The sequence below is a fragment of the Lathamus discolor genome, chromosome 14, assembly GCF_037157495.1.
Source record: "Lathamus discolor isolate bLatDis1 chromosome 14, bLatDis1.hap1, whole genome shotgun sequence".
Lineage (NCBI taxonomy): Eukaryota > Metazoa > Chordata > Aves > Psittaciformes > Psittacidae > Lathamus > Lathamus discolor.
In genome coordinates this window covers 1780810-1806009 of record NC_088897.1, presented here as the reverse complement: position 1 = coordinate 1806009, position 25200 = coordinate 1780810, and the positions used below count along the sequence as shown (strand labels likewise).

Sequence of the window (25200 nt, the reverse complement as noted above, 5' to 3'; positions counted from 1 at the left end):
ATCAGGAAATAGCAGCTAGTTTCCTTATTACCAGCTGCCTGGGCAACTCCTTTAAGCTTCTTGGGAAACCAGAACAATTAAACTGGGAGTGACTCCCTAGAAACCAGGAAGATGCAGCACACTTGCTTACCCATATCTGAACAGCTCCTCAAATGAGGTTTAAAGAAGGATGATTTAATGACTTAACCTTTGATTTAATGCTAATGTAGTCAATGCTCTTTGAATCATTCCATGAGTGAAGAGTAACAACAAACACTCCCTTGAGCACAGTAAAGAGCAGTGTTAAAGGCAAACTAAAACAAAGCTTGGCCCACTAAGCAGGTTCACCTTTGTTTAACCATAACTGAATGTCACCAGCAATGGGGTGGTTGAATGACTTCACAGCTCAGGAGCCTCCTCACTTTAACTTCAGCACACAGCAATCAATAGCCAGCTCTTTTGGAATCAAAATACCATTTTGCATAATTCCTGACACATGCCCAGAACCCCACTGGGGATCTTTGGGCTCTTCCTGTTTGCTTGTACCTGGGAGGCAATATAGCCAGAGGGCTTTTGGGCATTGGATAACAAGTTTCTACATCTGAACTCCCTTCCTCTTTTAACAACAGGCCCAGGCTGCTCTGGCTTCTCCCATTCTGAAACATTGTTTTGCTGCTTGTTAATGAAAGCTGAGCAGTTCATCAGTAAGCCAGTGAAAGGGATAAGGAAATAAACACATTTCATGCCCTGGATTAGACACTTGAATTAGGGGAGTCACAGCAAGCTAAGAGTTTTTCAGTATAATCCTTTCAGAAATGAGTTTGCAAAAGCATACGCAAATATTTACCCTCATTACACATTAGCAGGGTGTTCACAGGGGAGCCGACTGCTTCACTCCCTGTTCTGAAGGTTACAGCAATCCTCCTTCCACTTAAACCATCACCTGGACACCCCCTGCAAGGGGAGCAGGAAGCCCTCCTGCTTTCCCACTCCACCCTGCAATCTGCAGAAGGCTGAGCCAGGTACTTGCTGGTTTCACTTCTTCCTTTCCAAAAAATAAAAATTACAGAAAAAACCCTAGAATTTAAACCTCAGAAGAGCAATTCCAATTCTCTCCCATATAATTACATTGCACCTTGAAACTGCTGATTATAAAGTATTTTTTTACCATGTGTTTCAAAGAAAATAGAATTCCTGTCACCTCCAAGGAGCACACCCCATCACCACTTATTTTTACACCTGCAATCAATCAATTTTGTTCACTATATTTGTGCTTGATTATCAGGGAAACACGCACAGTATTTGCGCTTGCAGTTAGCACTGCCTGCAGCAAGAGGGAGGCTGATCCTGACAAATAAGGAAGCCTGAAAGCACAGGAGGGAAGGACTTCTGGAGCAACATTAAGCCATCATCGAGTATTAATGACAGGTATCTTTTAGCATGAACAGGCAGCCGGGTGAGTTCAGAGGGAGCTGCTTTAACAAGAAACACGGGATGACACCGGGGTGGAGGTAAGAAACTACAAGCAGTGACAGGGAGCAGGAGGCTTCCCAAGGGTTTTGATTGAGCTGAGGGAAGCCTGGAACTGGATGATGTGTCCTGACACGGCCTGTGGTAGTGTCATAGCTCAGCCTGGCCCAGAGCAGTGTGACCTTTTTAACTGGGCTTACATCAGCACCGTTCATGCCCTGATGGTGCAGAGGGATGCAGCCGTGTGCCTGCGTCCCACACAGCCTTCAGAGCATGCTGTTGGTGTGGCACAATTCACAGGTCAGAGAATTAGGACAAGCTGCTGCCCCATCTGCCCTCAGTCTGGGGGTGCTTCTCTGAATTAGGCTGGCAACACAGGCAGCTTTCTGCTTTGCTTCCTATTTACAGGGTACCTGTGAACACAGAGATTTAGCCATGTTCCACAGAGTAACAGTCTAAAATAAATCTCTAACACCTCAAAGTCATCTTTGATGTTTAACCAAACATTAGTTGTTACCAGGGCTGTTACTTCCGTGTGATTTTTAGTCATTCCAAGGGAAAAAAAGCACAATACTTTAATCAGTGTCTAAACATAATCAGCTAAAAATAGTGATGAGCTGTACTGAAATCGTTTTTCATGCAGCACAGCTCATTTTGGGTTTTAATCCAACACACTTTAAACTAGATGACTGAATGTGTCCTATGTGTAACTGAAATTATGTACAACAAAAGCAAACTTTGGATTGAGGGAGCAAAATACATGTTTGCAGATGGAATCTTAAAGGCTCTGGGACTTTCTCTAAAGCTACAAAATGCAACTGCAGAGGTATTGTGTAGATTCACACTCACTGTAGAACGCTTGAGACAACGAATTCCACGGTGTAAGTACCGAGCTCAAGCTACAGAAATCGAAACAATCCAACTGAAATAAACACCAGGAAAGAGTTAACTGTTTATTTAAGCAAACATGAAACTGTCCATTTGCAAATCTCATTAGGTTTGCATAACTTTCGTTTCTGTTGGCTTTTTCTGTTGGCTTTATCTTTTACCAAGTCGTCTTATCTCCCAGCATCCAAACAGGTAGAAGTGAGTAGAATGACCAGTCCCTTCTTTGAATAGTGTTAGAAAGCTTCAAAATAACAGCATAGCTCATTGGGATGGACATACACAAGAGGAGTTGCAGAACAATACATATTTTGCACTGTATGTATGTAAACGTATGTTGAAATAAAAGTGGGAGAAAGCTTTCAATTTGTCAGGTGATTTTTCAGTAGGCAAGGAAGCAGAGTTATAAGGAGATATTATAAGACACAGTTTATTGACTTGAGCTCTAGGAAGAGTTTGCTTTAACTATTGTTACAGTCTCCTCATTTCAACCTGACAGCACACAGGGACCTCAGCACAGCAAAAATAACATTCACTGTCACGAAAGGCTTTAAGACTCTACCAGGACTGCGTGAAGTAAATCCCAGTGTCGCTAAGGTGAACGGCAGATTGGAGGGAAAAAGCACCAGAACTGGAGAAAGGAGAAAACAACCGGCTTTCACTGCGCCAAGTATGCTGATGAAAATGAAACAAGCAGCTGTGAACTGCTGAATGACCTCCAAAAGTGCAAAATTAGAGTTCCAGTACACTGAAAAAAGTGAAGTATTGAATAAAGCCGCGAGGTTTTGGGATATGCCTTGTGTCAGAACCAGCTCTGTGCTGCGCTGTTGTCAAAGACTGCATTTAGGCCAAAAAATGTAAAAGCTGCTAGGGCCATGATTTAAGAAATTCTGTTCATCTTTCAAACAACAACAGGAACAAATGAACAACCGTTGTGCTTTTAACTGCCATGTGCAGCCTCGCAGCACTCGCTCCGAGCTTCGGATGCTTAAATTTCCTCTAAGTTTCCTCAGCAGCTCTGTTGCAAGGTGTCCATGTTAAAGCCTCCCCATTAATTCAGTAACATTGTTTGAAGTTAAGTATGAAGCATACAGGAAAAACTTTACAAACCTCACATGCAACTGAGATGGAAACTGTAAGAGATGTGTCTTAGGCAGACGGCTGCGCTGCGTGACTGCTGAACTCCTTCCCACCTCAACTGAAACACATTTATATGCTGTTGATGTTCAATGAAAACGGTTGGAGATGGATGAGCAAACGGTCAGATGAAAGATACCAAAATGTCAGACAGCCTACCGACTGTTGTTGCCATGAGATCCAACAGTCAACATCAGTCTGATAAGCTATCCGACAGGATGGTACAGCCATGGAGATGTCACGACGGTTGGCAACACAAGAGGACATTCAGGTGGGATTGAACAAAATACCTATTTCTCATCCCTTGCTCGAGATCTGCCCTAACGTGCTGTGGGGCTAAACCCAACCTGAGCAGGAGCAAGCTCTAACCTACTCTATGCTCATTTGCCACCTTTGATAACAGTAGTTGAAAGTAAAATTAATTCTTGTTACTTACCCCTAGGATAAAAATAAAAAACAACAGTTCAAAAAGTATTAAAGTAATGAGATGAGTACAGCAGCAGTGGAATGGATGTCTACTTACTAAGGAGGGAAAGGTCCATTTTAATATTAGTTATGTCCATGTACATTAGAACTGGAACACACACTGATTCCAAACAATGACTTAAGGATATCTGACTCCAGAAGCCTAAGGTTAAGGTTCTCTGCACCATTGCTGGGTTTGACATCTGTTTCCAGTTGGAATCTTTACTTTTCCTCCCTCTCTTCTCCTTCATTACCCACGGTGCTGTGATTGGTGGCAAACATCTGAGAAGAACTTAGGGTACCAAGTCCTGCTATTTAACGTGCCTGCTTTAACCAGCGAGTCGTGCTTCAAGCAAGTGAAAGCTTTTCTACGTCCTTCTGCTAAGTGAGAAGTTCTTAGGAAAAAGGAAAAAAACCAAAAAAGAACAAAGGGCTTCAGCACCATTTGTGCAGGCAGGGCGAGGAGAGCATGCAGTGCATGGGATTAAGGCTCAATAAAGAAACCGAGCATACAGAAGAGAGAGGGAAAGAAACAGCTTCAAAAGACTGACACAAGAAATTCTGGAATGCTCCAAGATGACTTTATAAAGTTTTATCTTAACTTCATTCTAAATATACAGAATAAAAAATGTCAGCTTCAGCATTTTGACATCAATCATCTCCGCTAACATCATGAAGGTAAGAGGGTGGCTTTTTCCAACCGAGAGCACGTGCAATGCAGCGGGACACGGGAGGGTTCAGCTGAAACAGCCTTACCACGAGGGACATGCAACGGTTTGTATCCAACCTGTATTCATTTATATACATTTTGATGGTCTTGAAAGTTACGGAAAAAGCAAACCAGCCACCCTTCAAAATCAGAGGTTACCCTTAGGTCAGCCTGAAGTTAAATCAGGGAATGGAGGGTATTAAATCATCAGGTTTGGAAATAATCTGGATGGACATTAGTGTTAAACACCATTTAACATCACATTGTCCACCCCGTGTAACACAGCTCAGACTCATAAAGCATTTTTATCTTACCTTAACATTTATGTTTGTCAATGAAACGTTTGCTCTAATATCCAAATTGCTTTCAAAATTAAATAAAAACTCGTTATAGTTGAAAATGGATGTTAAAAAGTTTTTCCCCATTTTGAATAACGCTGATTTTTAAACATAGGGAAAGATGTGTCACTTTTCATGTCTGCTAAAACCCATTCCGGGGATTTTTTTTCCAAGCTCATTTGGTTTTTTCTTCAGAGTACATCTTCTGTTGCAGTCGCTTGGCATAGCTTTGGGCCATGGAGTTGATTATAGATAAGATAAAATAACAAACCATGACAATCACTAATTTTTCAAACATCCAGGATAGCCAGTTTTCCCCCTAAAGAGACAAAACAGAAGGAGGAAAATAAAGATTAGTGGAAAAACTCAATGGAGAAGCCTCCATTTTCTGGGCAAAGGGAAAACCCTGACCCTAACCAATGTTTTATTATGTAATTTATCAAATTAAACCCAGGACCCAAGTGCAAGCTGACAGGATTCCTGCAGGTCCCTCTATAAAGCTGACTTTAATCCCCTGAAAGACAATGCAGGCGCGCTTGCCAAAGACACTGCAGGGCAGATGACGAATCCTTGATCACGACTAGTGTCCTCATGAAGTGATTTATTATTCCTAGTATTGTTTTGTCTTTGCTAGAGCTCAGAATTAGCAGCTCCTGACTGTCATTCCCTGTCATGGCCATTGCAAAGAAAACAATCAGGTCATTGGTTAATATTGGGTTTATCCTAAACTGCATGTACTGCGTTCTCTTCCAACCAGGGTCCGATTCTTCAGGTGTCCCTGGAAGTTACCGCCACGACCCCGCAGTCCCACTTCCAGTGTTCTCCATGGCTGCCCTTGCATTGGTTTTTGTCAAAGGAGGGCAGCAATGCACTACACACAAATCACTTCAATGCGCCTAAAAGGAATCTGCATATTCAGTTATTCCGGCCTGACCCTCCCTAATTTAACCTCTTCTGTGGTAAGAAATGGGCAAAGAAACACTTATGAGAGCTACAAGGATTAGATGTGAAATGTGAATTACTGGATTTTATCTCAAAATGCCTCAGTATCCTGAGGAATTTCACGTCAGAGGGGCTCCGATCCCACGAAAAATTCCGGGAATGTTTTCCAACAGAACTTTTTCTATTTTTTTATTAATTTGGTGGTTTGGGTTTCTTTGGTTTTCTTTTTTTCCATACTTCCCCCCCCCCACCCCGGCCTGTATGAGAGGACACTTCTGCCCCTTTGTCCTGCCTCTACACACCCGATTTTTCTTCCCCTTTCGGACACTAAAGGTGTGGGGATTCAGTTTCTCTTATTGGCCATCAAGCCACAGATCCCACTGGCTTCTGCAGTACCGAGGCCGAAGTTTGTTGCAACTTTTTTCTGTTTAAACTCATCTTTCCAAACAGGCAGCTGAGATAAGGCAGAAATGCGCCCGGTCTTGCTTTACTGTTTTCTTTTTGCCTCCAAGAGCTTTAAGTCCAGTTGCACACAACTACAGCAATCGCTTTAATTTCCAGGTTGCTTCTAAAATGAGATTTTAGCTATTCCCTGGGCCATCGCCAGGCTTTGAAAACAAGGATCAAGAGTTCCATCAGTAAACCTGGCAAGTCAAAAGCCAGCCGGAGAAGGGAAAACATTACATGGGGAGGGAGGGAGGCAGGGAGGTTCTTACCTGTGGCACGCCAGTGTCAGATCTGTGGTGAAGTTTTATTCTCTGAGCTTCCAAATATTCTTGAAATGGCTTCTGAAGAGAAGGACCTACACTTGGAATAGCACTGATGCAGAGTTCATCCCAGAGAACAGGACAAAATAGGGAGAAAAAAAACAAAAACAGAAAAACAAAACCATTGTTTTTTTCTTTGGGTTTTTTTTTTTCCTTTCTTTTCCTTAAACTTACCACTTTGACCCAACCAGAACAAAGTTCAGCCTGAGCTAGAGCTCAGAGGGGCATTGCTACGGGAGAAAAGAGATAACCACGCGGTGAAGCGCGCTGCATCTTTCTGATGCATCTGAAAGGGAAGCATTTCCCCAGGTCCTCAAAAAGTGCTTGAAAAGAAAAAGCTTTCAGAGCAAAGCAGTGACAAGGCACTGCTGGTTACACAGAACGCTGCTGCGAGTGAGAGCATTTCCTTATAGCCAGGGAGAGGCCAGCTGAGGCTGTGCACTGCTGCGGTGCTGAGAATCAAATGAATGACTTCTGAGAAGTCCCACATTTATCACCAGCAGTTCCTGTAAGAACTGGTTTGAACCGATTAATAAGGAAATGACTTGGGCTTGTGTCATCCCCCAGTTAAAAAAGAAACTGCTCGCCCTATGACTTGCCCCTATCTTCTCCGAGGAGACGGCCCCTTTCTCAAACTAAGTCCTTATTAGGACAATCTGTGCGTCATCCTTACCCAAAAAGAATGCATTAGCAAATTCTGCAGGCACCTCCCACAAGTCAGTGATTAACAAAGGAACAAAGAAGGAGCTATGAACCCTGTTCTGAATCATGCCATGGTTTATGGCAGATGACTTGCACAAAAGCTACAATATGTTACTGAACACCTTGTCCTTACATTAACGTTAGAAAGATCACAGATACGGGTCTGGAACCAGGCGCCCTCTCCTGCCTCTGTTGTGGGAAGGTGCTCCCACCAGACAGCCTTGCAGCAGCCTCCAACCTCCATCCTGCAAATACCAGAGCCTGCCCAGGCTCCACCAACACCAAGCTCTGTGCCCTTCCTGAAATCTACACACGGGGCCTCTTTAGCAAGTCCAAGGAGCCTTAATAATTGTCAGGACACTTTAAAAAGCCCCAAGCAGAAGAAAGGAGCACAAGCAACACCACGAGCTGAGCTGGTGTGGTGAGAACTGTTAACATTGACAGTTTAGTTATAAAGAAATCAGTATGGTCCTCTACATTCAAACACAAGCAGAAGACTATTAATTTCTGCATTTCAACCCTTCAGTTTTGAATCTCTACACAACTACTTCAGGGAGGACTGAGTAAAACATTTCAAACACCAAGATGCACGCAGTTTTACATACTCATCTCTGCGAGTGACTGCAGGAGGGCTCAGCCACTACAATGATTTCCCTCAGTCTCCTGACACAATCTTCCCTTTTCCAGGCTAAAGCCCAGTTAAAGCCCCACAGCTCTCTACTCTTAAGAATGTACGAAAATGCGCAGACTGAAGCAACACCACGGCTCCCTCTCCTCCACTACCTCTATTTCCTTCGCTAGCCAGAGGCAAAGAATTTCTGTGCACATATTTACAAGGAGAATGATTTACAATCGCTTCCCTCATGATTCACCATCACGATGGTACAAATGGGCGAGGAAATTCCGTGCCTGCACTGGTGAAAACTCAGGGGGGAAAAAAAACCCCACCAAAACCCAAGCAGAGACCAAAGCCCATCCAGTCCCTGCTTTACACAAGAGTACATCGACTTCGACAAAGGATTCCCGGTTTGTCAGCACCATCCCTTGTGAAGCCAAGGAGAGGTTCGGGTAAAACCTCTCCCAGTGACTCGCTCATCAGTCGGAGTCACAGTTTTAAGGGTTACATTTTGAGGCTTCTTTTCTTTTCCAGATGACACTTGGATGCCCAGAAAAGCGACGGAAAGGTAACAGTTTACTTTCAGCCTCCTGCACGGTTATGGAACGAGGACTATTTAAATGATGAGAGATGAATGATTAACAGAATGCTCGGTTGCTCAAATGATTTCTGAAAGCCGGAGCACATCAGTGCCCAGTTCACATTTAGCAGCCGAACAAAGCCATGAAACCCAAGCTCTGACAGCGTGAGGAGATCCTGGGCACCAACACCCAATTTCACAATTTTTTTCACTAAAAATATTCAGCTTTTTTTTTTTTTTTGCCCCTTTTGTGAGCATAACTGAGACTCAAGCACACAACAGGCGTTTGAATAAAGCTGTTTTGAAGACCTGCAAGACCCTGACTGCAAGGACCGTGGCTTCTCAAACTCTGCAGCATTCTGCACAGCCACAGAGACTTTAATACTGAATAAAAGGGGCATAAATGTAAATAAGGAGTCAAATGAAGCAGACCAACGTCTGGGGAATAACGAATCCACAGCATGAGGAATGCAATTCCTGAAATCCCATCTCGGTGGGACAGTGTTGGTCACTTGTACTCTTTTGATAAGAGTCAATAATTTAATCGACCAGCAAAGATATGTGTCACCCCATACCCAAAGCACAGACATAATCTTACATCTTAAAATCATAATGTTACATCTAATCTTAGACTTAGATCTCGGTCTTAAAAATCAGTTTTCATTTTATTTAATTACAAACCAGGCAGTGTTTTTTCCCCCGCAGACCTAATGAAGTTCAACTCAATAATCCCCTTCTCACCAAAGGAGGAGGGGGAAGACTTCTGTGCACATCTTCAGGGGTTACACTCAAGCCAGATACAAGTACATAGGCAGAAGGGTCAGATTTGCATCATAATTCTGTGCTGCTTCACAAGGACTTAAAGACAGACCTTCAAAAGCCAGTTTCAGGAGTCAAGATGCAAACCACAAGCCTATTTACACATCCGACTTCAGAAGGGAAGATGCGGGAAGATAACCCTGTTTGTCGAACAATCTCAAACCAGTTCCTTGCATTTTCCTTTGAGAATCAAGCCTATTGTCTTTCAAATAAAGAATATGAAAGGATAACGGAAATAAAAGGCCCTTAGTGAACAACAAAACTTTGCTCTTCCACACTCTGGGGGCTCTATCTGCCCAAACACACAACCTGCTGCTCCTTCTTACAGGTCTGGGCAAGCTGCTTAAGGACTTCGGCTTTAAAAGGGGAAAACATACAATAAGAGGTTATTCACTAGAAGCTGTTCGTCAAAATAAGCCACGAAGTCGGTGGCACTGGTGGCTATCATTGCTATTAATGAATTTTGCACTTAATCAGCAGCAAGGACGCACTCCTAGAAGGAGCGGTGCTGTTCTTGTGTCCTTTCAGCAGAATCCACTTGAAAAGCAAAGAGACTTGCTGCAATTTTACCAGGAGATTCAGACAGAATTGCTTGGGATTGTTTCCTGGGGGGGGGGGGGGGGGGGCAGAACTCTGAAGAAATTCTGATTCGGAGGAAATTTCCGAAACAGCGACCATTAAACCACCAGATTTTGTTTGAGTTCACTCTGACCCTCTGCAGAAAACGGACGCTTCACAAGGGACTGAAACTGAAACAGGCTTCCAAGAAACTGCACTAGCTTTTGGTCCAGCCTCGATTCAGTAAAATCATCACACTGCAGTAAAAAACAGTACTTGCACTCTAATACTGCAACGTTAGCACCCATTAAGGATTCAGCTTCACTGAACAAGCCGCTGCAGGAGCCTGTTTCAGAGTTCCCTGGTATCTGTAATTAAACCGATGCAGCTGATTGTTTCTGATTTCAAGCCACGATTTCCATTCAAATGAACCCATAGCCAACCAATAACCCCACATTTCACGTCTCTCTGAAGCACCACACACAGGGATCCAGCAAAGTTGCTCCAGGATCCGTTTAGAAATGACACCCTCTATGTACAGATCGTGTGAGTTTGACTTCTAAAGCTCCCATTCCGGTTACAGCAAAGCTGTTTGTTAAAACACCACAGTGGATTCAGTTGCTTTTCAGAGAATGACCGAGCCTCCAATGAAGTCTCCAGCCATGAAAGGGCAGGAGAGATTCTGGGAAACCTGGTTTTTACCAGAACCTTTGGAACTACAGGCAGGAGTTTTCTCACACCCCTGCGAGTGAAGCCCCAAACGGGGAGGGAGGAAAACAAGTATTTCCCTGTGTCAATGCAACAAAAAGTAGGAGTTATTCAACACATTCCGTGGCGTTTTTACTCATATTAAAACACTCTTTAAAATGATTCTGTCCTGACATCGCACTTTTGAAAGGCACGGGTTCAACCTCACCGATCTTTAGGAGCAGAGGTTACTCCCGAGCTGGTGAAATTTCCTAACCTTTGTTTTTCGAATTGTGAGCGCTCAGGTAATTAATGACAGGCTGTGCTAAACGCTGCAGTGCAGACCTCTGGCAAGTGCTGCAGTTCACTATCACTGCAGTAACACTGCACTATAAAATCTCCCAGTCCACAATTCAGGATATAAAGTTCCCATCTTACAAACGCACGCTTGTGCCCTTGCCTGTTCTGCCAGAGGGAGATGTTAGATCTAGCAAGTATTTCCAAGGAGCACCGAAGCTGCCGTTGCAGACTCACCTCTTAGGAACATAAATATGATGGGGTTTACCGCTAATTAACGTTTCCCATTTGTAAAAGGCCTCTTGGAGCCAGTGATGATGAAGCAGCTGAGTAACTCAAAGCAGTTCTTAAAGTCCACTTATTCTGATGGAAAATAAAATGTAAATACCAGCTTCAGCAGCACCCAGTTCTGAGCTTTACACATACTCAGCGGTACCACTGGAATCAGTCCCATTGACCAAGAAACATTAAGCACAGCAGGTTTAAAAACATGGAAGTTGTTTCATCATGGAAATAATAGTGAAGGGAAATGAGAAGCGCAGGCATCGAAGAGATGGTGCAAGCAAGCCGCCAGGCTGAAGCACACCGAAGCCCTGCTTGGAGAGGTGATGCAATGTTGAGTCAGAGCCCCATTTTATGGATGATCTCTGGAATAGCCACAGCCGTTAATTTGGGAAAAACCCTAACGTTTAACTGTTAACATGGGGACTGGTGCTGTCGGACTGCCTGGCTGTCCTTGTCCGGACCCTCCCTGGGTCTGGGGACAAACAGCATCGTACATATTTTGCTCAGATTCAGCTATTTGCGCTACAGAAAAACATCCTTTTAGGAAATGCCAGCGCTACAATCCACAATGACACAGCATCAACAGAGAAACTAACCAGGAGGAAAACAGCATTGTGCGTTTGGTTTTGTCCCCTCAAACACATCCAGCATCTCAGGGTCCTGCTGCCCCAGAGCAAGCCTGGGGAAGGCCAGGGATTATCTCCTTCTACAAAATAGGGAGTTAAGTGGCAGTGAAGAATGTGACAAAGGAAGGAGGGAGCGTGCTGGGCTGGAGCTTCCAGCATCTCAACCCTCTTTTAATAATGCCTTTAAAGCAAGCCCAGCTCTTGACAGCTAGGCCAGAGGGCCTGAGCAAAGGCTTCCACCTTCTGAACGATTGCGCAAAAGACCATTAAATCATCACACCCAACACCAACTCCTCCCACAGAGTTTCTCTGTGTTAGACTCACATCCCTCCATTCCCCTGTAAGAACGTAAGGAAAATCCACCCCACAGCTTAAAAGCTATTTGAAGGCATTTGGTAAGAGGCACCGTGTTTGGTTATTTTGGCCATCCCTCCCTCAGGAGGAACCGGCAGCTTTGTTCCAGCATGGCATCGACTTGGGAAGTTGGAGATTTTAGAACCCATTGCAAAGTAGATTCTAACAGGAATATTTTTATGCTGCTGGATGATCAGCAGAGCTCATTAATTCACCTCCTGTGCTCACGGTCTGCACAGAGCACCTTGCTTCCCGCAAGCTGTCTGAACCCTCAATGGTTAATTTTTTTCCAGACAGTGATCTAAACAGGCTCAACGGTTAGTATTTTAATGAGCTGTCATTTCCTGTGCTGATAAAGATTCTCACAGTATTTAAACCATCCATTTCCCTGAGGCTCCACCAATACCAGGACCCCGCAGTGACTCAGTGGACCTCCGGCTCCCTGACTCAGCCCCACACTGATGCTGCAGCAAACCTGGACCCTGGCTCAGGGAGAGCAGCCACAGCAAAACCTGGGCTCCCCAGTCCCCCAGGGAGTAACCGCAGCCTCCAGCTTCCATCCCCATCGCTGCCACTTGGGCCTCAGAACATTTGGTGACTTGGAGATGTTATCTGCGTTCAGTGTTCTAAAACTGCAGAAAATAAATCAGGTTCATGGTCAGGATCAACAGAAGCATTTTTGAGGGTTAAAAGGCTGCGTGGCAGTCACTTGCTTTACCAGACGAAGAAAGAGAGTATCTCATTTGAAGATTACTAAGCTAAAATTGTTACATGTTTGACGTCACTTTTACCTTGAGCTATGCTCCAATACCCGCGTTGACCAAGCTGTCTGCAAAACTGCTGTTTTTTTCCCTGGGACATTCTGTTATGTTAAAATCGAGGCTTTCAAAAATAGGAATTGCAACATCTCTGAACTGCTGGTTCAGCTCTGCTCAATATGGCTCTTTCTCAGGAAACTTCTGTTTGTGTTCTAAAGATGTATTTTTGAACACGATTCATAATAGAAAAGGTTTGCTTGTTCGGAGTTAAAGCCTACAGGCCTTTTGCAAATAAACCCTTATAATTCTGCTGTGATCCACTGGAAGGTTTTCCGCACCAAGGCTACTCGGATTTCATCCACATCTGCGTTCCTTTCAGGGCACTAAAGCCTTTTTTTGTGCAGACCTAACCTATTGTGTAGAGGGTTATTATGTGTGTTATAATGTGTGTTATTATGAGGGCACGGTCCCACAGGTTTCTGATATACTTGTGGGAAGAAAGCTATCGATCTGCCGCACCAAGAAACGTCAGGTGCATGGGGATAACCTTGCAGAAGCAGCTCCCTGGGGATTCTGCGGTCGCTGGTCAGTTATCCATGCTCTCAACACCTCAGGTTATTCGTGACTGAATTCTACTACACAGGTTTTATTTTAAACACTGATCAGAACCTGCTTTGCAAAATCTCCTTTCCTGAAGAGGCCAGTTAACAGGATATGGACTGGCACGCATGCAAAAAGGGCCACCCAGTCAGAAGGAGCGACTGGCAGATGGGGCCGGGCTCCTTTGCAGGGTTATGCCCAGAGCAGAGCGACACGAGGCAGCGAAGATGGGCACCGGCCATGCGATGCAGCCCCTGCTGAAAGCCCCCCAAGCCCCACGTACAATGCAAACCCAAAAAAGGGCTCATCCCACTCCAGGCCAGCTGATTCCTGGTGCCTTTTCTATCCTTGCAGATTCCTGACTTGTATTCTAAGTAGTAATCTAAGCCTACATTGTAAATTAGCCTTGAAAAACATACAGAATTGTTAAGCAAACTCTCAGTTAGTCACCATCATTTCATTTGTACTTTTTTCTGTGAAAGGCACATCGTGCTCCTTACAAGAGTCAACTGAGATTAAGTTGTGAAGCAAAGAATTATGGCACAATAAATAGCAGCAAACTGGTTTGTCAAGGCAGTGATTCAAGTCCCTGTTACCAAAAAGCTGGTTTTCCTTTAAGATGTGCAATCATTCAACCCGGCCTGCATAGCCAGTAAGCATGAACATTTGCTCCACAAAAGCCAGGAGGTTAAGAAGCCCTTCAGAAGCAGTGATATTCTGGGGGAGGTTGCTGAGTGACACTTCACAGTGTTATGACACATCTCACCCACGGATCGCAGCACTAACAGCTTCACTGCTGAAAGCACGCGAAGGTTTTGTTACATGCATTTCACTTGTTTCTATTTAAACTTCAAATCAGTTTATTGACTCAGCTCACTAACTGAACACATTAGTTTCTGCTGCTCTTCAAATTAGCCAGGCATATTTGCTACAGGCATTCACTCCTTTTGTTAAGGAGATTGCATACCTGGGGTAGCACATGAGCACTTCTCAGTGTTCAGCCTCCCTCTGAGTGACTCTCACAGCCTGCAATTAAGACGTTCTGCAGCCTACAGGAGTTTATCATTAACTTAAGATGCAGAGGGAATGTCTCTGCCTGAAGGGCAGGATCTGTCCAAGGGATGCAGCCCTACCACTTGCCACTGAAGTTCAGATGCTTCTGAGGTGAAGGCCACGTGTTGCCTAATGCTATACAAAGCACATTTAGATGTGTGTTGAAGTTCTAAGGTTATTAACTCACTGTCACAAAATACAATTGCAAGCATGCTGAACTAACAAAACTGAAGCGAGATCGCTTTCTTTCCTGACATTCCACCAGAACTGACGGCAGGCATTCCTGAGGATGGTGTGTGCTTTGGGAACTGGTTTTCCTGGGAATTCTTAATCCACGTTTGCAACTGCCACTTCCAAGAAAATATGACTGTGATTGAAAGCAACATGCTTAGTGTGACTTCAGAAACCTGCAGCTGCAGGTAAAAAAAACAGTAAATGGAAAGACTTGAGAGCCAAAATAAACCCCACAACACACATGACAATGAAACATTTTAAATGGCCTAGGTTTGGCCTAAACCCAGCATTTTACATGGATGATCAATAAATTGAACTCTTGTGCAAGTGACGGAACACAAGACAAAACTGGCACACCATCCTTCTTCACCAAAGCTTATGAACATAACAAAACCTGAGGGGAAACATTACCCTCTACTAGCATTCTAGACAGCACCAATACCTCTGTAAACTATTAACTGCCAGAGTAGGCTGATCATCACCAGCCACATGTGAGCTGCCAGTATATCTGTAATCCTCTTCGGCTTTGATTTCAAGACTTGTGCTCAGTTTCCTAAACCCATGCATGGCTCCTTGCCCCTTCCCGCACGGTTTGCTGCACCTCCCACCCTTCCCACCTTCTCTTTCGAACACTGGCTACCAGCGATGTTTTACAAACGTTGCTGCAAACAGCTTCTTAATTTCCTGCCCCGTTTTTTTTCCTTTCTTCTCTTAATTAATGTGAGGAGTATTTTAAGATTCTTTTGTAATGGAGACCTAGACAAAATTGTGCAATCAAATCACCCTAAATTATATTTAAAAAGCCTTGTTACAGCAGGCTGGGTGTGCAGCGCCAGCAGCATCCACTAACAGAAGTAAACAACTTCTGGGCTATGGGCAAGGTCCACAGGTGAATCACTTCTGCTTTTTGACCACGACTCATGGAGTTAGAGACATTCTCTCTGGCTTTTAAATCAAATCTTCTCAGCCTTTATCTCATAACTGAATCTTCTGTCTAGATTTTAGTTATTCTCTATATTAATGCATCCATTATTTTAACGTATTGGGCTTAGACATTTCCTAGTGAAAGAGCAACATCCCAGACAAAAAAAAGATCTTAAGTCATAGTGTCGGGTAGAATTTGACTAAAGTAAAGTTACCGACCATTAAATGAAACTGTATTTTAATTCAATAAGAAGGGATTTAATGCAGGCTATTGTTGAACATGTTTTATACTGCACTCTAAAAGAAGCTGATGAGGTAATGCTAGCAGACAGCTTGACAAAAGTCAAGGATACCGGGACATTCCAAAAATCTTGCTGTCTCCCGAGCACATTTTTTAACTCTGACATCAACCATCCAATAAAATCCGAATCCAGCAGAGGTCTTGTGAATGCATTCGAAGTAATTCAGTGCACAATTATCTCCAAGACAGATGAAGCTGGAAAAAACTACCAGTTTTGGCTCGAAGATTTGCAGGAGACTAAATCTTTGGAAACACACCTGACCTAGTAACAGATCAAAAGTCAGCAGTAAAGCGGCTACTGCGATTGATAACTGACTAATGATGGTTCAGAGAAACCACACTTTTCTCTCTTATTTCCTTTAAATAATGTTCAAAGCAACGAATCAGTTTTGAAGTTTGGTACACACTAGACACGCAGTCAGAAGATCAGGAAATAATAACGACAGGATTTGTTTCATTACTGAAAGGCCCTAGAATGTTCTGTGCGACATTCCTTCTCCGTTGTCTAGCATTACTACTTCAAGTTTACATATTTTAAAAGGAAGCATTTCCAGACATTCCTCCTCTGAAACTGTTCTTGAGGAGTGTGGCTTTTTGGATTTTACCTGGAAACAGTTATTACAGTTTGGCTAGCAAAGTGTCCATCAACTCACACCATAAAACAAGTAAAAGACCTTGCAAAACCAGAAAACACCTCAGAATTTGTCTTATGGATTGATAATACGTACCTACTTAAAAACAAAACCACAGAAAACGAAGAAAGACCCCAACCCACTTAGCTTTATTGCTGATAAAGCTATTCAAATGTTAGAGACTCACATTTCAAACTTCCAACCGGCATCCCTGACTTTAGGCTGATCAGTGTGCTGAAAACAGGCAGTACCTTCCCCCCACCCCAAGAAGACAATTTTTCCTTTAAACAATTAAGCATAAATTCTTGATGAAATCCATGCGATCTGATCCAGTTGCCTACATTTAAATTAAGCTGCATACTTTGTTTGCATTCAAGCAGTTTATGAAACGTCTACATGTTTAGAGAGTTGCTGTTGCGATGTCGTTTGCTGGATTACCAGGCAGGAAATGTTAACACCAACAATGGATTTTAGAATCACAATTAATTTAATGACCGAACCGACAGGTATGAAGCAAAAAAATCTAACATTTCATCATTGGTGTCCAATCTCTATTTAAACCCACTGAGGCAACATGTTTTAATTGTCTTCCCCCTCACACTAACTCTTCCTTGCTAGTGCTTTTGCTTAGCTTTCTTGTTTTAAACTGAGATTTTAACTTAAAATACAAACCAGGAATCAATTACTTAAGAATTCAGTCCAAAGAAAAAACAAACCTACAAAAAACCAAACCCAACAAAAAACCCCAAACTTTCTCAGAATCTGAACAGTTCACCCATGAAAACTGTCATTTCTCCTACCAAAAAGCCCAGGAGAATGGAGATAAAATCTGACACAGCAAACTTCTCACTCTGGCATTTTATGAGAGATTCAATATTTTAAATGTATCAGGCAGTTTAAACTATGGAAAATGTTTACTGTCACCTTAAGACACTGCAGAAAACACAGCAGTTCCTTCAATTTTTGTCATGGATCACACTACAACATTGAAGAAAATCCTTAAAAATCAGCCTGTTTGCAGCTACAAGCGTGGTGATCTGTAATTGGGAAAGTGGTATCACATTTCGGGGTGAAAGTTAACTGTTGGTGCTGCATACTCAGGCTATCTGACCTTCGGTGCTATTACGTTTCTCGAAGTACTTGAAGCCTTTGAGGTGAGGAATGAAGTTGCCAGGAAGACCTAAAATAATGTGTTGGCCAAAGCTTGCACTTCGAAGCAAAGCGCAATTTTCAGCACATCTCCAGTATTTTTCCACTTAATGAATGTTAAAGAATTACTCACCCGATTAGGGACACCATCTGCTCCACTATATGTTTGCTGAATGTTATAATAACGAAAAGTTTCTGTAGGAAGGAAAACATCAGTTAAGAGAAACATTTGATCAAAAGGGAAGCAGAGACAATGGGCTATGACAATTTAGGTTCCTTTCCAGCCAGACAGCTCCTCCAGCACTCACACACAGTTTTCCCTTCCCTTTTCAAGATCTTTATTTTTCAATACTCTCTTCAAACAGGAGAGCAAAAGCAGGAGAGCAAAAAGCTCTTTATTATTCTATTCCCTCCTAGACTTCATTTCTTGCAGTGTTTGTGTAAGCCTGTGTTACTAACCATTGCATCCTCCCCAAACTTCAATTCCCAGAAGCTCAAGGTCACTTTACTCCGTCAACAATGTTTTAATGGAAAAACAGTCATCACTGTGCAGAAAAATTCACATCCCCTTACACAAACACACGTACTTAAAGATCACAGAAGGGAAAAATAATAGATCTGTTAGTCCCCTGGTTTGGGTGCTTCAGACAGAGACAAAACCAAAAACTACTTAGTGAAGACCAAATTAAGAGCCACAGGGTACCTGTCTGTCCAAACCCCTTAGAATGTCAGTCTCTAATGCATCAGCCTATTTGGAACAGAGCAATTCCAATAAAACTTCTGTGACACAGCTTATTTTGCAGAAAATCCCAATGTCCGTAATTTTACCACTTCCTTCTCTTCTAAGTTCAAATCTTGTTAAAACAGCCTCTGCAAATTCCACTTTTCTCATACTTGACAGCTTGTTCTTTTGCAAAGAGTGAGCAAGACTGTGCGCAGATGAGTATGCACACACACAAACGGTTCCCACAGTCTCCTTAAACCCATTTAAACATGATCTAACGAGAACTGCATTCACCAGTCTGGAAATAAGGGATGTGACTGGGACTACACAAAATGATTCTGTGGAGGAAGAGGCCAGTTAAAAGCAGCTCTGGGATAGCCACTGCACCCGAGTCACTCGCTTCCTGTCTAGAGAAAGATTCATTAGAAGCCTTTTCCATGACTCTTACATTTCCCAGATTCCAAATTGCAGCAAGATCACTACAAAATCAAGGCTATTGCACAAGAGTATGCCTGAAATTAAGCATCGCAGAAAAGAGACTCCTAATAGCTAAATGTATTACAAAATGAGATGATTTACCAACTGTACAAGACACTGGGAAATATTTTTTCACTTGCATTTGATCTGAGTGGGGAGCACTATAAATTACATAGCAAACATTCTGCTAGCTAAACAAGGCAACGTAAAAGGAATATTACACAAATACTGTTTCACTTTCCTATGTTGCCAGAACCGATTCTAACAGTATACAGATTTGAAAGCAGAAAAATTCAGATAATACAAAGTAAGCGTGAGGGGAAAGTGGTGCTAATAGTAAATGAGAGAATTTTCAGACCTGTTTGTTGTTTCCTTTCTAAGGACTGGACAAAGGAAAATAACCATTTACAAAAAAAACAGGAAGAAAAAAAATGAGGGCTGAAAATTGAAATATGTTCAGGGCAAAAGGAAGATTTTTAAGCAGCTTGAGGAGGGTACTAGATGAGTAATTTTATAATACTAATAGCTTCTGCTATTTTTAATGTAGCAACAGCACAGATTTCCAAGCAACAACTACAGCCACTGCACCAGTCCTAAGGAGATGCTTAAAAACACCCAGATCAAGTCCCAGCTGAAGACATTGGTTGTAACCACTACAAATGCAGCACTGTAGTTCATGATATAGCGCCAACCACACCTCCACCAGTAAGGAATCACCAGGGAATCAACACTTCATCTTTCATTGCACAAAATGGTGACATATTTTAAAAGAGAGACTCAACATTTTTGAAAGCAAATGGAGATTCTGGCTGCTAAATTCAGAACATCCAGTAAGGCTCCAAGTCAGCATGAAAAGCTGGACATCCTCTGAAATCAGGCCCTTTCAATATATAGTGTGAGGACACCAAGTATTGCTAACCATGCTTGAAAGCTCTGGATGATATGCCCAGAGATTCAGACTGCTTTCTGCAGGGCCTGAAAGAAATGGGGTTTCCATACACACTCAACTGAAATAGAAGGAAGCACTTAGAAGTGCCGCTTAACCGGTGAGGGGTAGCTGCAGTGCTCTTTGAAATGAGTATTTGTTACCAAAAAGGCAAGTTCATTATGAGTACGAAGTCCTTTCAGTCTGGTAAAAACCGTAGGTAAATAACTTGGCTAACCACCAATTTCCTGAGCGGTGTAGGCAGCGAGCTCATTAGTTTGTAGCTATAAATTATTCAGTTTTGAGCTTCAGAAGCCGAGCAGATCCTTTATTGTAAATCCTTTGCACCAAATTAATTTCCATTACTTCAGGTCAGGAAGGGAGACTCCAGAATTCATTACCAACACGGTGTAACAGAAAAGAAAAGTCCTCACCCCAGAGCCCTGAGGGAGGTGTAGTACTTGCCTGGATGTGCATTTTAATTACTGCTTTCCCAATCAAGGTTGCACCAAAGAAGGTCCAGAAGGGAACCAGAAAGTGTCCGCATGTTATTCCAGCCAGGTCAAACAGAGGATTTGGAATCTATGAGGTGCAAGGGAGAGAAGTTTGTGAACTGCAGCACGCATTTAGATGAACAGGAACACGACAGACTTTGAAACTTTGAAAAATGAACATTTTCCCCTTATCCAACTTGATCCAAAACTCTTGTGTCTTAATACTTACAAAAATGTTAATGTCGCACCACATAACTCAAGTCTCTGGGATTCAGCTAGACAATATCCCAGACAATTCCATTCTCATGGTCCCTCCTTACCCCTGGATTTTAAAAAAGCTAACAAAAAGTTTTCCATGCGAAATGCACAGAAACCACAGTAAAGCCACTCTGAGTGATTTATCAAATTTTCTCACTGACAAGCACATCACTCTTGGAGGCCAGTGTTTAAAGTGATCCCCAGTGACTTCCATCTGAGAAAGTGCATTAAAATGTGGCATCTGTAGCCATATGTATCCAGTTTAAAAGCACTGATTAGATTTTATTAAGCATACGCACTTCATTTAATTTTAAAATACGTTTTATTCTTAAACCGTTGGCTTGATGTTTGGTATCGTGATACCATCTGTAAAATATTCCTGAAATTAACCCAAGAAAGTATCCAGATTCCAACCTTTTACACGTAGCATGCAGTTCAAGGGCAGTCTGTCTGAGCGAACTCATGGGGTATGTGGAATTCACAGTAGCAGTGTATTACTGGGCTAATATTCTGCAGTATTTACGTTGGTTTGTTACACAAAGAAAGAAGAGTGTAGGTTGTTAAAGACCACAAAACATATTGACTTTGACTGAATGGAAATCTGACATCTCTGAGAAAGCTTATGAGGGTTATACGTAGCTGTTACGGACTGGCAATTCAAATTTATGAGCACCCACATCACCACCTGCATAGGAAGAAATCCAAAACAGTCTCTAATCATGCCCCGAAACGGTCTCTAAACATGCTCCACTTCAACCAACATGATTCTTAACTTGTGACAGCTGTCTTAGGCAGGGAAGGCTAGTAAATTATTTACTTATACCACGGCCAGATAATTCTGCTCTTCTGAGCCAAGTCTGCTCTAGGTCTCAAGCATGTTCTTGGTTGGATGGCTCGAGGGTTTTTTTGCAGGTTCACAGTCCATTTTAATTCCTGTATTGCTATCACCATAGAGGGAGCAACATGCTCTAGGCAGGGGTAACTGTGGATATCATCAATACACTAATCACAGTAAAAAGTTACTCAAGTCCTCGTTGGGGTGTATTAGCTGGCCAGCGAGGTTTTCGCTTTGTTTTTGGGAACAAAGGAGTACATGCAGTACGGCGAGTTGCCATAAAAGCCCACAAAGACAGGAGGGCAAATTCTCACAAGTCACAGCGAGCATTTTCCAGGGTTCATTCTCGCTTTGTTCCTTCCCCGGAGCTGCCTTCACACAAAAAATAAGCTCCAGCCAATAACATGGCTTTCTTATTGCCACTAAACAATATTATATTCAGTTGACTTCACTGGATAAACTTGCAAAGTCTTAAATTCAATTTGATTGTCTTTTTATGTAACATGTTAGAAGCCACTGCTTGACAGACAACAACCTGCAGCCAGGACAGTCATTACCACTTTAGAAGCAAGCTCTCTAATCACAAAAAATACTCCCAACTGCAATTATAAGGGGGGCAAATAAATGAGACATGCTCTGGCATATGGAGAAGCAGCAATAAGCAAGAGAAACCCTGAAACAAAGCCCTGAAACTCATGGTGGGGGATGCATGAATGCAAGGAGCACATGTGGGGGGCTGTCTGCCTCACCTACAGATGCAACAGAAACCTGTAGCTGTGAATCCCTTTGCTTTATCAATGCCTCTGCCATGTTCAACCTCACCCTTTTTACTGCTACTCTGCAGTTCTTCTGTAAACACATTTACAAACCCTCAAGTGTACTGCGGTGGAGTCGTGATTCCTCATCCCACCCCCAACCCAGGACAGCCCACAGAAGCCAAAGGGAGCTTAGAGTGCGTGGAACAGCGCAGCGAGTAGGTAAGAAGTTAAGCAAATGTTTAAGTATTACTAAGCAGGAACTACGAAGAGTTTACACATCACCTCACGTGTTTACCAACTCCTTCCTCATGTTCTCCATTTATCCACACTTTTCCTTGTTCAGCCACTGCAGAAACTCCTCCCTGCCATCTACAAGCTGTTCTGATTACACAAGGCAGACAGAATAGCAGTGATGTCTCACAAGATGGTGACTAGAGAATAGCGAGTCAGAGGCAGCAAAGGAGAAGTTTAAGAGCTTACTGACTGGGAAGATTTAAAGAACAGGTTGTAACCTACATTTCCACTCTAAGACAGTTCAAAAGATGAGTAGACAGAAGTTCTGTTCCAGCAACTTTAATGAGATTAATTCTTTCCGGCTAACACAGGTTACTTACATTTGAGCAGAGTTAGCATTGTCACTTCTACATTTGGGAAATTACAACTTAAGAGGTCCTAGACAAGTGTGGAATTAATACCTCCTCAGCTAAGCAGCTGGCTAATGGCTGTGGTTATACCAGAAGAATGGGATCATAGGGGACCTACACATCCCCCATCACCATAAGCACATTTCTGTGCATCACATCCCACATTTGTGAGATAGAAGCATAAGGAACATATTCCTGCCAGTTTTCACTAAGCTTCCAGATTGAGATTTAAGCCTCAACTGGTTCAGTGTTTTTCTGCCTCTCAAGAACAGCATTATCCTAACCAAAACACTCAAATATCATCAGTGGAGATGCTTGTATGACCTCTAACTTAAAGAGGAAAAAAACCTACAAGTGGTTCATAGTTCATGCAAGTTATGACTTTGAAACTTGCTTCCTCGTTCTGCTTTCTAGTTCCTAATGACCCAAAGATATCTCCTGAGCAGACTCAAGAGGAATTACTGTGGATGGATACCCTAATCAGGATTTATACAGGTAGTTTTCCACTCATCAAGCTGCATGTATCTTTGAATTTGAAGGTTTCAAGCACTATAAGCTACAGTACATGAACACCACAGTACATAAAGAAATTATAGTAATGTTCCAGCAGAATTTATAGGTAACAATACAGCTCTTGCTGTATCTTGCCAGCTAATAATCTAGGCTGCGAAGGTCCCAACAGGATAACTGTCAGTGGGTATATGACCTGATCTGCCAAATACCCTCTAACACAATGAGCAGCATGTGCCCCTCTCAGAGAGCATGTGGCCTCAACATCAAACACCAGGAACATCCCTGATCTGAAACAGAAACATAGGAATGTCTCCAGTTTTAAGAATGTCTTAGTTCAGCTTCTTGTAAGTCTTCCTTACCATGACAAGCCATTGCATCTTTGGTGAACTGACCTGTTTTTATCAGGTTTTACCACACCATGTTGATGTGTAGAATGAATTGTCTTGTCTTTCGAAAAAAAGGGAACCCTTGCTGCACCATTCTTTTGTGGTGGATTAAAAAGGAAATAGAACTATTCCAAACCCATTATCTCCCAAGGAGAACTAGTGTCAAGAGGCCCAACAGTGAAGTGGAAGGAAGGGATAACAACTGTTTGCTCTGCTTTTATGCAGAATCCACTGTGTTTGGTACTAATCTAGGACTGGAGTTTCTCCATGCTATTGTACTTGCCAGTACCACAACCATCCCAGTTCTCTAAGCACCACAGAGAACACAGAAATAGCAAACGAGGCATGAGGATCCATATGGACTTGAATAAAACCAAGTCACAGTTCATAGCATTCATTTTGATCTGCAATTTCTGATTACAACCCCTCTGTTACTGAAATGAACTTACCGAAGCACAGGCCAAAATGCCAAAGAACCCAACCTTCTGCACCAGGTTCTGGACAGCCAGTTTAGCCCGGGAAGCAAAATCCTGCAAACACAAAAATAAGGTATCAATGAGGCAAACTTCAAAATGAACATACCTCAAAATCTCTGTGCTTTCAGTATCAATACTCCATGCTTTGGGATTTCTTAACTAGCAACTGGGAGAAGATTTTAAAACACAAAGGCCAATTTGAAACTCCTGGCTTAGAGGGAAGAGAGGAAAATTCACACTGCTCACTGTGACAGCCTGAGCACCCACATGTATCGAGTTCTGTTTTCCAAAAGTCTGCAAGTGGCACGCTAATATGGAAATGGGGTTTCCAGCATTTAATTCCCTTTATCTTTGAAATGTCAGGCTGCTTATACCTTAATTCCTTCAACAAGCAAAGGGAATGAATTCCTTCAATACCATTTACAGTGTTAAAAAGGTACTTTCTCAAAACACGAAGACAGAATATAATAATGCCATTATACCCTTCCATCTTTTCTCTGAAACACAGGATCTCAATCACAGTAGCTAATTTCAGGTACCCTCTAAAATAGAAGTATAAAAATCACTAAATCCAGCGAGTTGAATCTAAAATACTTTAAAAGCAACAGAGGTGACAGAGTTTATAACATTAGAGCTATTCTTTACAAAGCCATGCTAAGAACATGCTGCTTGCTTTTATTTTGCAATCCTCACTTTCAAACGTTCTCCTGACAAACTTTAGCCTCAAAGTTCACCCAAGACACAGCAAGCATTTTAAAAAGCAAACCTAAAGATTCTCACAAGCAGCTTGAGTGAATTTATATAAGAATAAAATCCTTTTGAAGCCAAACTGTGCATAAAGTT

At 42.5% G+C, this 25200-nt stretch overlaps 1 protein-coding gene across 4 annotated transcripts in view; it reads right to left on the bottom strand.

The window, feature by feature from the left end:
* Positions 1–2389: 2389 nt before the first annotated feature.
* VMP1 (vacuole membrane protein 1) overlaps positions 2390–25200 on the bottom strand; it is a 69273-nt gene continuing 46462 nt past the window's right edge. For 3 of the 4 annotated variants that reach the window (XM_065694966.1, XM_065694967.1, XM_065694969.1), the window contains 5 exons: positions 24331–24411; positions 20459–20575; positions 18001–18062; positions 6642–6744; positions 2390–5302 (listed from right to left, as the gene is read on the bottom strand). In XM_065694966.1, the coding sequence (XP_065551038.1) occupies positions 5159–5302; positions 6642–6744; positions 18001–18062; positions 20459–20575; positions 24331–24411 (507 nt within the window). In that variant the 3' untranslated portion in view covers positions 2390–5158. Of the gene's footprint in view, positions 5303–6641; positions 6745–16526; positions 17899–18000; positions 18063–20458; positions 20576–24330; positions 24412–25200 lie in introns of those variants that run through there. The other variant, XM_065694968.1, reaches the window with a different exon arrangement.